Source organism: Syngnathoides biaculeatus, chromosome 13 (genome assembly GCF_019802595.1).
Source record: "Syngnathoides biaculeatus isolate LvHL_M chromosome 13, ASM1980259v1, whole genome shotgun sequence".
Classification (NCBI taxonomy): domain Eukaryota; kingdom Metazoa; phylum Chordata; class Actinopteri; order Syngnathiformes; family Syngnathidae; genus Syngnathoides; species Syngnathoides biaculeatus.
Window position 1 is genome coordinate 13,267,389 of NC_084652.1, and position 17,634 is coordinate 13,285,022.

General features: G+C 39.6%; 1 protein-coding gene and 1 long non-coding RNA gene across 5 annotated transcripts in view; one reads left to right on the forward strand and one right to left on the reverse strand.

Annotated features, from left to right (window-relative positions):
• Positions 1-16,157, reverse strand: part of LOC133511445 (uncharacterized) — a 65,736-nt gene extending 49,579 nt beyond the window's left edge. The window contains exon 1 of the long non-coding RNA XR_009797908.1: positions 16,093-16,157. This is a non-coding gene — a long non-coding RNA (uncharacterized LOC133511445). The remainder of the gene's footprint in view (positions 1-16,092) is intronic.
• Positions 1-17,634, forward strand: part of kcnn1a (potassium intermediate/small conductance calcium-activated channel, subfamily N, member 1a) — a 69,685-nt gene that overhangs the window by 36,341 nt on the left and 15,710 nt on the right. For 3 of the 4 annotated variants that reach the window (XM_061840359.1, XM_061840361.1, XM_061840362.1), the window contains exon 5: positions 16,131-16,272. In XM_061840359.1, the coding sequence (XP_061696343.1) occupies positions 16,131-16,272 (142 nt within the window). Of the gene's footprint in view, positions 1-15,704; positions 15,855-16,130; positions 16,273-17,634 lie in introns of those variants that run through there. The other variant, XM_061840363.1, reaches the window with a different exon arrangement.

The window sequence follows — 17,634 nt, forward strand, 5'->3', positions numbered from 1 at the left end:
ACATTTGGATTTTATTTGGTAAAATGCAATTGTTTAATTTTCATTTTTACTAATATACATTTTAGAGCTGTCATTGCTTGATACCGCGATAGCATTAAACCACAATTATTTTGCTCATGGTTGTCATGTTGTCAGAATCTAATACCTGCCCATGCCCAACACCAACAAAAGATCTTTTTTTATGGGAGGACAAGCAGTTGGTGGAAATGTCTTTACAAAATGAATCGCCAACTACAGGCCTGGCAATACAACCTTTTTCTTTATCTGTTTCTACTAGATCGTTGTCATGTAAACATACGGTAAGATCTTTTTTTACATGGTTATTGCTACCCTATGATTATAATGTCCTAGCCTATCCAGAAGTAATTTGATCTCCGATATCAAAAGCTGTGGACCCTGAACACAAGATTTAAATATAGTTGTACAATTGTCTCACGAGCCCAGAATGCCGAACAAAAATGCTGATTGGTTTGCTCTCACACATACATAAACACACTCTGACACCTCCCATGACTAGTGCATGTCGTCTGGTTTCAGTGTTGGAATAACATGCGTGTCTAGATGGGGATGTGATTGTATGGATGGGTGCAAGCATGCACATATACGTGCGAGTGAGTGCATGTGTTTGTATAATGTTTTGTTGTACTTTCTATTCCCCACTATGCTGCTCCATAGGGATACCATGTGAGTCCTCGCTCTCTAGTCGTGGAAACAAACAAATCAAAATCATATTTTGCACCGAGCTGGCGCCACTGCTACCCTGAGTCGGGTTTTGGGTGGGCAAGGTTTTAGTGGTGACGAGGGGGCGAGCCCCTTCTGAAACAATTAATTGATGAGCCCTCCCAAATTTAGTGTGCAGACAGCAGAGATATACATAGAAATAGGGAGGACCTGTGGAGTTGGTTTGAAGGTGGCACCATCCTTCAAAAGGATCCCTCCCAGTTTTTAGGATCTAGGAGCAGCACTTTGAAGCAAGCGTCTCTTCGCTAACTATTTTGTGTCGTGTGAGGCCAATTGGGGAGGACGAGAGGTGGAGATTTGTCCTTCAAGCCACCTTCCCAAGTTGGTCGCAGGGAATTCTGTCGCTTCTCTTTTTTTCCCTCCCTTTCTTGATGCAATTGTTATAGATCCATATTGCACAAAAGTCGTTTTAGCACCAACGCCAAGATTTGTATGAGGAGCAAAAACCTTTCTGTTCCTTCATTACCATCTCATTATGTGTCTCCTTTCACAAATTAATTCAAGACTGCTGTAATGCTTCCCTCAGACTTCTGTCCGTTGCCTCTACCCAAAATGATTTTTTTTTTTAAATGTATATCTAGAGAGGAAGTAGTCTGTTGCCAGACACAGTCTGAACATCCAAGAAAAGGACAGATGTCAAGTCATTAAATGCACTTTAATCTAACTACTGGTCAGGGGTGAGTGTGTTCATGATGGAGTGCAGCAATGATGTGTGGAAAGTGTAACAGTGTAAAATGATGGGAAGGTAAGTTGCTTCCAAATGGAGAAATTTTTGAAGCGGAGTTTGAGTGCTGACTGCAGTGTCTCCAGTTTTTTTTTTGTTGTTGTTTTTTTTCCTTCACATTCGTATCCCACTGGGGCCTCCACTCCCTGAGAAGGGTTGCGTCAGGAAGGGCATCCGGTGTAAAAATTGTGCCAAACATATATGCGTTCATCTGAGATGACACGCTGTGGCGACCCCGAAAGGGACAAGCCGAAAGAAACTTACTTACTTATTCATAAAATAACATCTCCCTCAGCCCACTACTCCTTGTAGTAAACATCAAAACAGCACGCAGGTTTTCATGTTTACTTTTCAAACTCTTTATTTCAAAGTAGGAAACAACAACAACAAGGGCGTGGGGTAAAAGAGGCGCTTGTTTCCCAAAGTGCTGTTTGAATATCTTCCGTCAACTGCGCCATTGCACTTTGACCGCGCTCCTGAGCCCATCAGAGGGCAAGCCGGTGTGAGATTGGACAAGCATGGAGTCTGTCTGGAAAATGCCTAGCTGAGGGGAACGAAAGACACCAAAGCGGAGAGACTGAGGGATGGAGGGCTTGAAGGGAGGGTGGAGTTTGAAGGAATATTAATGTTGCGCTAGATGGATTTAACTCTGGGGCCCCTTTTGCCTTATGTCTCGATGTGGCCCATCTTCACAGCTAACCTACCTCAACTAAGCTCCTTAACTAAGCTCTTTGGATTCTCCCTCACTCCCCTGCAGCTCCCTCCCCCCCTCTTCCCTCTCCTAACTCCTGACTGATCCCCTGCAGATCTCTTACTGTACCCATCTAACGTGGCATGCTTTGCCTCATCTCTCCCCACAACCGATTCCCTGTCCCTTTACCTTTTCGTATCCATCCAGAACCAAACAGGCTTAATCCACCCCAAACTCAGTTACACACTCTCATGCATGCTTTGCTTGCCTCCCTGGTCTCTCTCGCTGTTTTCTTTTATCCCAGTAAAATCTATTATCGAATTCTCTCCCTCTCCTGCTTGACTCTAACGCTTTTAACTGAAACAAAGTACTGCATTTCCAGGTGAGACGAGACCTATAGGCTACATGAAAGATACGCTTTCAAGACATTTAGGTGACTTTCTCTCATAGCTGCATCCCCTGTAGATGATCAGGTTTGACTTTCAAGTCAGCAACACCTCCACGCGGATTGTTTCATTGCTTAGTGAGAAAATACTAACAGCCCCAGACTAAGAACTACACCACATCACATGAATGACAGACCAAAGAAACACCCAGAAAGGCAACTTTGACTTTCAAGACACCATCTCAAAAATATGCATCACACATTTAGGTAGATTACGATCACTTTATAGTGTGTGGGATAAAACACAGCTGCGTTGATGCCTAAAGATACCAACATGGGTAGGCAAACATTAGGATTTTCAAAATTCTAAATTCCTGAGCCAATATGGTTCAGAATGCATTCATCATCACACTAGGATAATTAATAAAAAAGCCTAGAGCAAAGCATAACTTTTTGATTTGTCACTAAAGAGGAAGGTTGCAAAGGTTTCTTTAGAAGTCTTTGGTACCTACCTAGGAATACAATATTAGAAGTGGCAGGAAATACTGGAAATAAATTTGAAATATGCATGTTATTCTATTAAAAGCAACATTTTTTTTTAAAACCGTGTCACATAATCTTGGCTTTCATGCATAGTCAGTTGAAACTCCTAAAAATTCACCAATACTGCAATTCCGATCCCACTTCACTAGCCTGACAAATACCTTCCAGGTACAGTGATATAGTTGAGTTTACTTTGTGACATGCTGTGTTTGTGTTGTTAAACATTCGGCTCAAAAACGCATTTTCATCACCGTTGCAAGATGTAATGGCATTATCAAGTATTGGTATTGACGGGTTTTTGGCGATTACCTTAGTTCCCTATTGTTTTAAAAAATGTACTGATTAACTGGATAAACTGTCTTTTGTGAAAATTTCACCAGTGATTTGCAAACCTGCTATGGCGCCACTATGATCCTCTCGCCTTGTCTTTATTGCTTTTCTGTCCCTGATCTTGTCTGTCAGCTGAAGCATACTGAACACTTCCTCCAGTTTCCCTTTGTTAAATGCGTTCTAATCCGTTGAGAAATGCTAACGCTACACACACAAACAGGTGGAATCGTAATAAGAAGTCATTTTTTGCCCACAAGTCTTGCTTGTCTCAGCATTCACACAATAATAAGAGCTGACAATGAAGAACACACACACGTAAAAAAAAAAGCAGAGATTGTGGTAGTGTGACTTCACCTCGATAGTCTGTGAAATATTCGTGTAATTTTCTTGGATGTTTGAGGTACAAAGACAGATGCGTTTTGATGTGAATGGTCTCGACCTTGAGGACAAATGACCTCTGCGTGTTCTGCCGATCTTATGTGAAAGTGACACATTATCAGTGTCACTTTGCACACCAGCTGCTAAGTGCCAAACAGCAAACACCCACAATTATTCCAAAGCCATTGCATGAAAATAGTAGCAGCTGTCTTGCAGTTTAATTTTTCAGTGTGAAGGAACCTGCCAGAATCTGCCTACTTATAATGTACTGCACGAGTGTGTTAGTTAGTTGCCACACAACAAGTGATATTTAGCACGTTATAGATACATGTTTTGATGATGAGCATGTTTTCTTTTTCCTGAACAATACAGCCGTCCCTTGTTTATCGTGGGGTCTAAGTCGCAATAAGTGAAAGCTACAAAGTGGAAACCACATATTTTTGGGATTACATACCCAAATGTAGTTTTAAAAATATATATATATATTTATTTGCTCTTCTTATTCTTCCCCACACTCCTGCAAGACTCTTGTCAACAGTTTTGGTACTATTAAACACCTCTTAAATTCCTAAACATATACTCATACACACTAGTATTGTGTACTATGTACATTTTATTTCTTGTAATGTTTTATTTTTTCATTTTTACAGTTTCTCAACCATTGAAACTAGAAAGTATTTATTTGACCCCCTAAAAAATACTACATAGATTCAGAATCCCACATTAAGGTAAATTATGAGCAATAGCAATATAAAAATACAATTACAAATACACTTAATATCCAATAGTTGAACCACGATATTGAGAGGGAGCTCTGTACATACAGTAATCCACACTATGTGCTATATGTATAATTTTCCCATGTATTTCATTGTTACATTTAAAAAAAACAATACTTTAATTGCCCACAAGCTCCTGAATTAAAACATACCATGTATAAAATCAATTCTCACTTACATCAAAACATGTGGAACTCAAAAACTATTCAAACCTTTTCCCCCCAAAAGATCCCATTTATTCTCTCTCTCTCTCTCTGCCTCTCTCCCACTAAAAATGGCTGTCGCTAAAACCACTTTAAATATTTATTACATTTCCAAGACTTGACGTAAATGATGACAACTTTTTGGGGGACTTCATTTGGCTCCCTAGTGAGTGGAACCAAAAGACTACCAAACATTTTCTAAAGATTTATGAGAAATGTCATTATTTTAAATTTGGATGCTTTTCATTAAAAATGTTAGTTACAATCAGAAGGGTAATTTATACATCAAACTGATATAGATAGATAGATAGATAGAGATAGATAGATAGATAGATAGATAGATAGATAGATAGATAGATTAGATAGATAGATAGATAGATATAGATAGATAGATAGATAGATAGATAGATAGATAGATAGATAGATAGATATAGATAGATAGAGGGTGGAATTCAGGATTGTGTGCACAATATCTTTGTGGTTGCAATGACTAAAATAAGGGGGAGTTAATGCAGTTTTGAGAGCAAAGTAGGGGAAACAGGCTGCCCCATACGATTCAGTCATAAATGCTATTTTTAATCATTTTTATCGGGTGTGTGATTTACTGCTGCACAGCTGGGAGAAAATGTTGCAAGCGACCTTCATTGTTGCCATCTAAAGCTGAATAATGTGTCAAGTGTTGCCATCTGCTAAAACACTTTGTACAAGAGAAAAATAGACTTCAAATATAATTTCATGTTGCGTTATGAAGGGTGGGAACAACAATGAGAAAAATGTCAGGAATGGGAGTCTTAATCAAGACAGGTTACATTTCTGGTTCTTTTCCAATTCATGAAAAAAATAACAGCCTGGTTGTTTAAATTCAAAATAATGCAAATTGTGAAGATGTTGGTGTGTGCGTCAATACAGTATTCACTTCTATAATACTTTTTTAAAAGTAGCATAGGCAAATACTACTCAACATCTGAAAATTAAAATACCTCACACTCTTGGAAACAAGACTTGAAATATAAACAATAATTTAAAAGATGTCACCCATACTCGGTCTAATGCTACACACCACCAACAAAATTTATTTTCTTCTCACAACCAGCAAACAATTTAATTATTGCAGTAGGATGCATTTTAAAATACACTCTGAACATGAAATTACATAAATTTCAGCTGTAAAGTTGGTTCCAGATAGCTTTAGGTTGGAATCATAGAAATGAACAGCAGGAACTATAAGACACGCCCCTTTTGAGCTGCATGCCTATGACTCACTGGTAAAGTGAGGGCAAAGGCATCCCAAATAACAAGGATGCCTGTGCTGGAAACAGAGAATAACCTTTACAAGGTCCAAATATTTGTCTTATTCTCAGATGCCTTGAATAGATGGTACAAGCATTGACCCCCAAAAAACTAAACCTTAATAAAATCTGTTGAGAAATAAGCAGGTTTTGACTTCAATGTACAAGTATTCTGGGGCCCGCAGTAACACATCCATTAGCCGGGCTGCTACCACGTGCTGGCGTATCTCTGGTCTTGTGTTCATATTAATAATTTTAATGTTCCAGTCATTTAAGGTTTTCTTTATATTTCTGTCACGAGTATTTGCACTTTGTTACTTAATACCCACCACTGCGGTACAAAATATTCACTTTATGTGAGGACGGTGGACGCTTGTGTTGTTAATTCAACTTCTGCGTAAAAGTTGGCAAGGTTAAAGCTAATGCGTCTTAGTCCGGATGGAATGATGTTGTGGCTTGAGTAAATCAGATGTATTTTTGAGGTCATTGACAGTGTACGTAAAAATAGCAATGCATACTTAAATTCTCATCACACTGGGATTGTCCTTAAAAGCTTATCTGTCCCCCCCATCCCTGAAGGTTGGATGGTCACTTTGCAAAAACAAAAGCAGCACAAGGCTACTTGTAGAATGCATTGTTTAAATGTGCACAGCGTTGTTGTGAAGTTTCACGAGCTTTGTTCACAGTTTCCTTTCATGTCAGATCGGCCCTGCCGAGACAAACTGGCACACCGTGACACGCGAGCACTCAGAAGAACTGTTCAGAGAGACTGTAATGGAGTGCTTGATATCTGATAACCCCAGAGACACAACACTGAAATATTAAAATGAAGGGCTTCGTGAACAGTGCATTGTGGTGGAGGTCTGCTGGATCAAGGAATACTTGCACTTTTAGCAGGTGGAAGAGTGGCTGCATCTGTTGACAAGACCGACTGCAGTGTTAAGAAAATGTAAAGTGATTAAATGATTTATTAGTCCACCCTCCAATGGAGGCCTTGTTCTACAGCTACTGGAAATTAAGCACATTGGTAATTACCAAAATATTGTTCTACCTCCAGTTCGGTACAAGTACCAGTAGTGAGTAAGAGTCAGTGCCCATATACAATACAGTTCAGTTGTGTTTAACTTTTAAGTTAAAAACATGTGTCAAGTCTAATCCAGCCTTGTACATCAACTAATGCATGTATTCATCAAGAACATTTTTCAATTGGTAAGTTTGGAAGAGGGTTTTCACACAGGTTGTCTATGAAATTTATTATTGTAAATCACTGCAATGACTAAAAGATCCCTTTAGGTGCTGGTGTTGCGTCACTTTGGATTCGAGTTCAGCACAGCTTTTGAGTAGTTGATAAAGATAAGTGGGTGAATCTTGGCTTGTCACATTAATGAGGTGCAAGAGAACTGTCAAATCATTCGGAGCTGGACAGGTTCAGGCACCTCACACTCAATGTGTGCGTATAGTATAATAGTATGCGTCATGGTAGGAAGTCAAAATAATGTGTCATGATTGTGAGAAGATTAGGCTCTTAATGGAGTGAGTGAATGGCGAACACAGTGGAGAAAAGCAACTGACGTTCAACTCAAGCCATGCGGTGAGTCAGCATTGCTCACGGCGCATTTAATAGTCCTCTGTCTGTAAAATTAATTAGCATTTTGCCATTAAGAGCCCTTTATTGGTCTTCTTTTTGTTGTTTCACTGTTTGAGGCATCACAAAAACATCATTTTTTTGAACGCTTAGTATACGTCACCATATTTTAATGTGTTGTTTGGAGAGCCAAGTATTTTTAGGCCATGATTGACAACCACGGTTTTACTGTGTTCACAGTAAAGTGGACTAATGGATAGTAGGTCTGAAAACCATCCATGATTTGAAGCACATTTTTTCCTTTTCAGATTAAGTTCTGTCATATTATAGTTATTTCCCTTACATTCCTGAACAAGTAAAATGTTTTATTAGTTGATTATTTTAATTTCTGACTTTCCCGAAAGCCCACCGAGGTTCAAATCAGGGCATAAACAGATTAATTCAGTCTGAAATTTTGTGATTGCTGTTGAAAATCGGAAACTATAGACAGAGGACCGAGAATGCAGCATGGTCTCTGAGCCAAATAATAACAAAACAATTTTGTCAAGCTTGATACTTAAATTTGGATGAATTAATGCATGTAGACTGCCGCATCCCATCCCGGAATTTCTTCACACGCATGGTAGAAATCCATCATCCAAACAAAGGATTTACTTTCAGTTTAGTTATTCAGGTGATTGATAGCAATATACAGTATTATACATAATCATTCCCTAAAGTGCTGTCAGTATCATTTTCCTCGATGAATTAAATGTTGATGAGGGTAAGACATAAGGGAACATTCTAGATCACGAAACAATGTCTTGTCAATGTTGTGAGAAACTGTACCACCTCCAAGGATTTCAAATTATGGTCAACATGACACTGAGGCAGTTTGACAGGTACAACATGCATAAATATACGGAGTGGACAAAACGGAAATTTACTGCTGCGGTATGACAGTCCAGTGACATTTGACTTTGAAAAAGAAATTGCATTGTAGCTACTAAACTTGGACTGATTGGGATTTTCTGCACTTAATAATGACTGTGTTCCATGGAATGTTTAATATCTTGGAAATCCATGTGTACCTGTTTCCTGACTGATAACTTTCACCAATGTCAGTTTAGAGGAAGTATGCTATAAAGTGCAATGTATAGTGCAACATTTTTTAAACTCATTGATCGGCCCCAAAAATCCTGACCGTGTAAAGCCCAGTAAACATTTGACATAGACACTTCTCTTCAAGTTGACAGTTATATACGCAGAAAATCAGTTATGACATTGAAGTGTGCTGCAATTCTTACAGCTTCATAGAAGCATCGGGTCTTCAGTCATGTCTGTAAAGTCTCTTGGTAGCGGGGTGGTCTCTGAATGTGAAAAACGATTCAAAGTCAAGGAAATGGCGTGTGATGAAGGTGAGACGGCAATAGCTTAATGTGATTTCCATTTAATTACTGTTTGTGTGTAGCTCTGGAAAGAGCATGGGAGAAGCGAAGTAGCTGGTAGACATGTACGTACGGTCCCTGCAACTTTTGGAGTGTTGCATTCCTAAATTGTACAAATGACAAATACACACATGACCATGAGAAGACTGTTGACCAAAACAAGTTGTGTTCAGTGGTTATGTACAGAAGTGTAGGAACAAGGTATAGGAAGACTTCACAAAAAAATGCCTTTCACAGCCGTTTTTCAAGGTTATGGCTATGTAACTGCATACAGAATATCAATATCATTTTTAATTCTGAAATCTGGAAACCGTGAACGTCACTATATCACAGTTTCCTCGCTGGAGATGCTTTGTCTGGCCTTCATTAAGTGAAGAGCCTTCTCTATTGGGTTAAGGTCAGGTTAGTGACTTGCACATCGGAAAATACGCCCTTTATTTGGCTTTATCAAATCTTGAGTAGAAGCAATTTTGGGGATCAGTCATTATTCATCAGGATAGTGATATGTCAACCTATAACTTTTGCAGGTCATCTTGTGGCTTCTGCCAGATGTCACATTCTGAATCAACATCAGTAGGCTCGTCGCATTCACTGCCTGCTATATGGCATAACTGCTCCACCATGTTGGACAAACCATGTGACTCACTTATCTACCGTAATTCCCGGCCTACAGATCGCTCCTGGTTATAAGCCTCACCCAGTACATTTGTAAAGGCAATACCATTTGGTACATACATAAGCCTCAGCTGTGTAAAAGCCACAAGTGCTCACATTGAAACCCACATTGAAACACAAGATATTTACAAAGGAAGACGGTACACAGAGAGTTTAACGGTAGCGCCGCCGCACTAACGCTAACGCTAGTGCTGTGCTAACAGGGCCGGTTAAAAAAAAAAAAACACTGGTAAAAATCACTGAGACACGGGAGTAACACGCTAGTGCAGCGCGGACAGGGCCAGACCGGTAAAAGTCACTTCCTCGGCACACATATTCCACAAGTCTCACTCTTACCTTTTCCGCTCGAGTGCCCCCTTGCGACCGAAAGAAAAAATGCACAAATTAGCCACATCACCGCATAAACCGCAGGGTTGAAAGCGTGTGAAAAAAGTCGCGGCTTATAGGCCGAAAATTATGGCAATATTGTTTATGTAATATGGTTTTCCTTTTTTTGAACGTAACCAATGGTTTGAACCATACACTAAACTGAAGCTGCAATAATGAATGAAAATGGATTTTTGCATTATTAAAGAACAGCATACATCCAAATTGTGCACGTGAGGTGCAGGTATTATTTTTGTCCACTTGTCGCCGTCCTCATGATGTATTTAGTATCTTTGACTTAGAGAGTGTATGGCTTTAAAAGGCCTGGCCTGGTGAGTGACGTGTTTCAGCAAACGAGAACGTAGTTAGCTGTTGCTATCTCAGTCAGTATTTGCTACGGCTGGGCATCAGTTGCAGCCACAGCAGCTCATGTATAAATGGATTACCCGTTTCTTTCCTTTTTTTCAGTAAAGCGATTAAACAGCTGCGTCTATCCTTGATCAGTTCTGGTATTATTACAATATATATGTATTACAATACATTCAAACTAGCGGTGGTAGCCTATATTCAATTAGTTAACATTGATATGTTGGCGTGTTGAAGACTTTAGATGTGCGGGTGTGGTATGCAAGTTCTACTTTGAGGTAGATGCACACATTTTATACATTTTTTGACTGTGGGACGATCCCAAGCTTTGGATACTCTCTTCCTTTTAGAGTCTTTCCTCTTGGCCTGCGACCATATCCCCAATTTATTTTGACACATAGTAGTGAGTGCGTCTGCAGTAATGGAACATTAATCCCAGTAAAATTTTGAGGCAGAGTTTGCTATTTTTTTTTTCGTAATTCAGTTATTTGAATTATTTGATTTCTGCTCTAGATCAACCTTCTCCAGAATATTATGGGTGTTTATTGATATTGTGAAACTTCATCAAGGAAATTATTTTGCCATTTTTTCTCTTACCACGTACTGTGTTAAATTCATCATGAAATGCATGTGTCATTAAATGGGCCAGTCCTCATTGTACGTGCTGCAAAATGCTCGCTTTGCCTGCAGCTGTGATGTTTGCATCCTTGCAATTATGTTTTTTTATGTGTTGAAACCGCTCATACAATCAGCACAAGCGGCATCGCGTCACGTTTTGCCGGGTGATGTCAGTCAGCGCTCAAATGTACGTATGCGAGTGAGACTCACACTTGTTGAAACAGAATTTGTTTTTGTTGATGTGAATCCAAAGTGCTGGAAGATTGGGGAAAGTGGCGGTGATTGCCGCAGACAGTGGCAACAGAATGTTAAAGCAGAAAAACGTGCGAATGCGGCTGAAGTCAAGTGCTTGAAACATAAAGAAGGATGAAGTTTGGAATCCGAGTTTCAAGTATCGCTCTAAATGCCTCCGTTTGGAAATAGGCTAATGATTCTAAATTACCGTGTCACGGGGGTTTAACAGATTAAATGAATTAGCCCAATGAAAGACAACCTTTTGAAAGCAAGCCATCATTTTGAACCAATCCTATCACCAAAATAAGTTCATTACATCTTAAAAGCCATCTGGAAATAAGTTTATGTAAAATTAGAAGATTATTGAAGAATCTTTTTGGAAAGAGGCTCTCTGCTGCTGGTTTGTGTGAATGTTGTACATACATACTGTCTGATTGTCTCACACCCTCCATCTTTACTACGTTTATTCAAGCTTTCGGTCCCTTTATTACACACACCGACAGAGGAAATTTGCACTTTTTATGAAATGGGTACAAGTGATACGAGAAATAATTTTTGTGTGTGATGGGGACAAACGACTGGATTCATTCGGTCAGTTTATTGTTTTTCCCAAATATGTTGCTTTTATGATGTTGACTATTTGAATGGATACGTGACATATTCTCATATTTGTGTCCCTTATCCACAGTTGAAGGAAATTTTTTGGTGCTTGATTTCAAATGACTAAAGTGTGAGATTATAGCGTGTGTCATTATGCTTACAAAGTGTCTGTGAGGAAGATTTTATTAGTTGGGTGGGGGGGACTAAGCTCTTGTCCTTGAGTAGGTCTGAAGTGGTGCCAGCTCTTTTCCGTGCTGTTCCTAACGTTAACACAGTATATTGAGAGCCTTAAAATACTTCCGATCAGCACCTGTTCCGCCCCTGTCTCTATTCCCAAACGACTTTCCTTTGCTCTATTTCTCTCTTTACACAGTATGCTGCTCTATATACAAGTAAGGCAATTATTAGAATAAAAATGACATCTAATTTTGTTTCCTATTATTCCCTGCGGTAGTGTAATACAGTGGAACCTTTAGGGTCAAACATATTTCATTCCGGTTCATTTCGGTACAATGATGTATTTAGATTTGTAAACTTTTTCATCTTGGCAATAATCGTAACGGTAAAACCTTTATGAGCTCTGATGATAGGGTTTTAAGTAACATTTTAACATTTAGAAATGTTATGAAATCATTTTTTAAATTATTTGAAATAAAAGACAAATAATTAATTCATTAAATTAGAACTATTAAACAATCAATCTCAACTTTAAAAGCTGAATCACTTCTTAGATGGGGCTTGAGTTTTACTTCTTTGAATTTCCACTTACATTGGGTTTGCTGTACTCTTGTAGGCTTACTAGAGCACTATCTTCTAAGTTTTCCGAGTCACGAATCATTGGTCTGACTATTTATTGATTTATTTAATAAATATTTATGTTGTGAGTCAAATTCTGAGGTACCAGCAAGCTTCAGATACTCTGCAGCGAGATGGTGACAGCGAGTGTCGCAACACCCACGCAGCATCCCGCATCTTGCAAGTTTAGATACAAGTAAATTGAGCTGACTAAAAAGAATTAAAGTCGGAGGTACGGCGGCAACAGATATAGGACAACTCAAATAGTTTGATGATTTTAAAAAAGGTTGATACAAAATCTATAACTTGAAGCTTCGGAGGTACCATTTTTCCACACTTTTCTACTGCGGTTCCATGCGCCACTGTATGTAGACACAAGTCTGGAATAGAGTCTGAGAATATCAAGAGCTTGGAATCATTTCACAATAATAATAATAATAATAATAATAATAAGCACATTCATGCACAAGCTGCCGATGCCCACAACTCAACTCACTCAACACACAGATTTGAGTGAAAGGTTAGCATGTGAACAGCCAGCCAGTTTGTTTGACGCGCCTTTTAAAGTTCTACCAAAGTCACAGATACTACAGTAGAACGTGAGGATGGCCACCACAAATATAATGTTTATCAGGTTTAATGATGCAAAATTAGATTTTTTTTCGGATAATGTCGATGAGGTCATCGATACAATGCTAGTTTCGAAATAGTTTTAATAGTTGCAGCTCCACTCATGAGTCAAGGCACGGCCGTCTATTTTTTTTTTCACGTCATCCTCACTGAAGTGAGCTTGAATCCCCATCAATATGGCTGACGTCTCACCCGATGTCCTCCATGACCCCGGTTGGACTGCTTGGTTGGATATGTTATGCTAATTTCCACCATGTATTCGACTTTAGAGGTTCCACTGTCTATGATTTTCCCAGCTGTATTAGAGTAAGTTTGCGTTTGACTCCCTCTCAGCTCGCCTTGATGGCAAGATGAATGAAATGAACATACGCGCGATCAAGTTAAGCCCCCTGGCAGCTATCAAAGGAAAAATGGTGACATGTTGAGATGCGGGTAAAAGAGTCAGTGGTGTCATACTTAGCGAGCACATCCAATACTGTGCCACTTTTTACGTACAAACAAACACATTACTCGCTTCCAACAGTAGTACTGCAGTATTTCTTAGAGGTGCTCTCTCCAAACAGATCCCCACCTGCTCTCAATATACTGCCTCTGAACCATGCAGGATGCAAATTATTATTATTTTTTTTAAACTCTTGCATGTTGTCAAAAGGACTGCTTCTCTGCATGTCATCAATGGACCTCGAATCCCATGGACTGTACTTTTTTGTCATTCTGCGAAAAACAAAAGTGCTCATCTTTCGTTTTGGAGCATGAAAGGAAACAGGGAGATTGGTCATTTTAAGAACAGGCGAACAGATGGGTTGATGTTACCTGATTGCAATGCGGTGCCTGGGAGGAGAGAAAAAAAACAACAACACAAATTTGATGTCCGATAGATTTTTATAGGTTGTATTCTGGTCAGTGCTTGTGTTGTCAGCTAATTAAGAGAGTGTGTGTCGGGGCTAATTATTTGGACCATTTTTTAGTGCAAGTGCTGGGTCACTGCCTGAGTTTGAATTTGCAATTCATTATCAGTCTGGGCTGAATTGCTTTTAGAACATCTTCAGGCAAATCCCAAGAAATTAGATTGACATACATTGTCTTGTCAGGAGGATGTTAGGTAGCCATTGTCCCAAAGTGTTTCATAAATATTTAATTTTCTATTCCAAATTGAATCATATCTGATCTCCTCCTAGACAGCCCATTGGGAATAATCAGACGAGTTGAATGCGGGCGGGCGGATTAGGCAGATTTGCCTCAGTAAAAGCTATGGGATTGTCATCATCAATGGAGCTTTGTACGGTGTGTTTTTTTTTTTTCTAAAATATCTTTGGATCTTCGCAGTGGGCCTTTGGACTGTCAATTCAAGCATGACTGTCACCTATTTTCAGCAAACAACAAAATCAGGAGTGATCATTTCCATTTTCAAACCTTGCTGGGGGCAGCATAAACCCCACGTTGGTAGATTCATAAGAAAGGTGTGACTATGGCAGGTGTCTAATTGGAGGCAGAAATACATTCATTTTTGGGATATTCCAGTTTGACCTGTGGTGTTACTCATTTTACTGCAACATTCTCGTATCGTTTGTCATTTCACTGATTCTTTTACATTTTTAGCGCTTTAGTCATTCGGCCTATTTCTGAATGCTCCCTGGTTTCATTCATCTCACCAACAGTCGCTGAACATGAAATATGTTTGGTGCTTTTGTTTTCGCTCATTTCATCACATCACATGACCGGGTACGTGTCATTTTAAGTTTCTTTCTGTACAAGGACAACTACTCTCGAGTACTAGCTGATGCCATTACATCTTACAAATGCGGCGATGTATTATTTTCATCAAATACAGTAGCTTGTACTGAACATGTCACATGTTTAACTCAAACTCAACACTTTGTCATGTAACAATTTGCCATTTAAACATGACAACACTAACCTAATAAATCCCACATTACAAAACTGATGAAAACAAAAGGAATCAGTGCTGCCCTGCTAAATATTTTCTGTAGAACATTTCTAAAGAATTTCTAAAGAACTATAGAACTTTAGGATCCGAGTCCTATAGAATTTCTATAGAAACATTGTTGTTCTGCAGAAATTCCATACAAAATCACGGCAAAAGTTCTACAGAACAAGTTGTTCAGTACAAATTCTATAGAATTCCATAGATTTCTATAAAATTTCTATTTAAAATTTTTAGCAGGGTGCGGTCGTTGAGTGTGTCAACAAAAGCATTCCAACACAAAATATAATTCCCATAGTAATCAATATTATAATAATGTGCAAAAAGATTTTGAATGTACAAATGTACAAATGCAGCTCACGCAGCCATGACAGCTAATGTAAACATGAATGGCGGCGGCGCTCAACAGCAAGCGAGCATTAATTAGACAGGGGGGCGCAATGTTCATCATCCACTTTGCAGAGCATAATTTACGGTGTCCTAAAAGCGTCTTCTTCCTCCACACACGGCTCTTACCGAGAATGGATTACGTGCTCGTGATGTGGCATCGGTAAGTACAGTATCTGAGAATTTGTACGAGTAGGCCACCCATTACTGGTACCGGGATCCGATTGGCGCATCTCTACTACTTTTAAACGTGTTTCTCCGTCAACCTTTTCATGCATTTTCACATCGTTTGGGTAACACAGAATCCCATGACACCTCCTCGACTTCCCCCACCAAGCACCTCCCAAACACATTTATCCAGCATGCCCTCCTCCGACCAAAATGTCTGCGGTCTTACTCACTTGATGTCTCCCACCTCTGCTCGTCTTTCTTACTTCAGGTATCATGACAAACAGGAAGTGACCAGTAACTTCCTGGGCGCTATGTGGCTCATCTCAATTACCTTCCTCTCCATTGGTTACGGGGACATGGTACCGCACACGTACTGTGGGAAAGGCGTGTGTCTGCTTACAGGGATTATGGTAGGTTCCCCTTTTTTCTATTATACTCATACAGTCATTATTTTCTCATTATAGAAGTTCAGCTTGTTCTCTCTCCAGGTTTAACGTTGGATGAATCACTGCAAAACCACATAGAACTCAATGTGGTGCTGTATTTACTTTACGGAAACATTAAATACTGTAAATCTGTTTGGTTTGTTTACACTAAAGTGTCCTGAAAGTGTCTGAATATATTTCATTTTTCATACGGTATTCCCACATTGACTAAGTACAAGAATGTAATATTTTGTACGGGTCACAATAGGTTGGGTTAATTTTCGCTATCCAAAGTATTAAATATGACTAAATCCATCCATCCATCCATCCATCCTCCCATTTTATTCGCCGCTTATCCTCACGAGGGTAGCGGGGAGCGCTGGAGCATATCCCAGCTGTCAACGGGCAGGATGCGGGGTCAGGGCACATTGAGACAAACAGCTGCACTCACAATTACACCTAGGGGCAATTTCCATCCATCCATACATCCATCCATCCATTTTCTCCACCGCTTATCCTCACAAGGTTCGCAGAGAGTGCTGGAGCCTAACCCAGCTGTCAACGGGCAGGAGGCAGGGTACACCCTGAACTGGTTGCCAGCCAATGGCAGGGCACATCAAGATAAACAGCCGCACTCACAATCGCACCTAGGGGCAATTTAGAATGTCCAATTAATGTTGCATGTTTTTGGGATGTGGGAGGAAACCGGAGTGCCCGGAGAAAACCCACGCAGGCATGGGGAGACATGCAAACTCGACACAGGTGGGGCCGGGATCGAACCCGGGTCCTCAGAACTGTGAGGCCAACACTTTACCAGTTGATTCACCGTGCCGCCTAGGACTAAGTCACAGGAGACATTTTTACAAGGATGACGTCAAAAAAGTTGCTTGGTCTTAAAGTGCTATAAGAATCAACAAAATATTAAGAGGAAAACTTCTAGTGCTACACAGAAATATTGTCAGTTGTTTTACTTACTGTACGATGAGCATAAAGTCATAATATTTCATGGAAAAATTGTATAATACTGCATTTTTGTGTTTAGACAATCATTCATCACCCCACGATTTTGATATAATACCGTGACAGTTTTGTCACATGACTATTGTGGTCGAAACTAACTAATTGTCCCATATAGCCCTCCATATGCATCGTTGTGCCGTTCCACAATGCCATTTGCCACAAAGTACGCTTAAGCTCTCCGACTTAGTCATTTGTTATTGTTTTGACGGGGATTTTGCAAGCCTTTAAGGGCCCAGTTATACCTTCTGTCAAAATGTTTGATTGCGATCGCTTGTGAGTGTGGTGAGGTTATTAAATCCCTCAAACACGTTCCCCGGTGCATGTTGT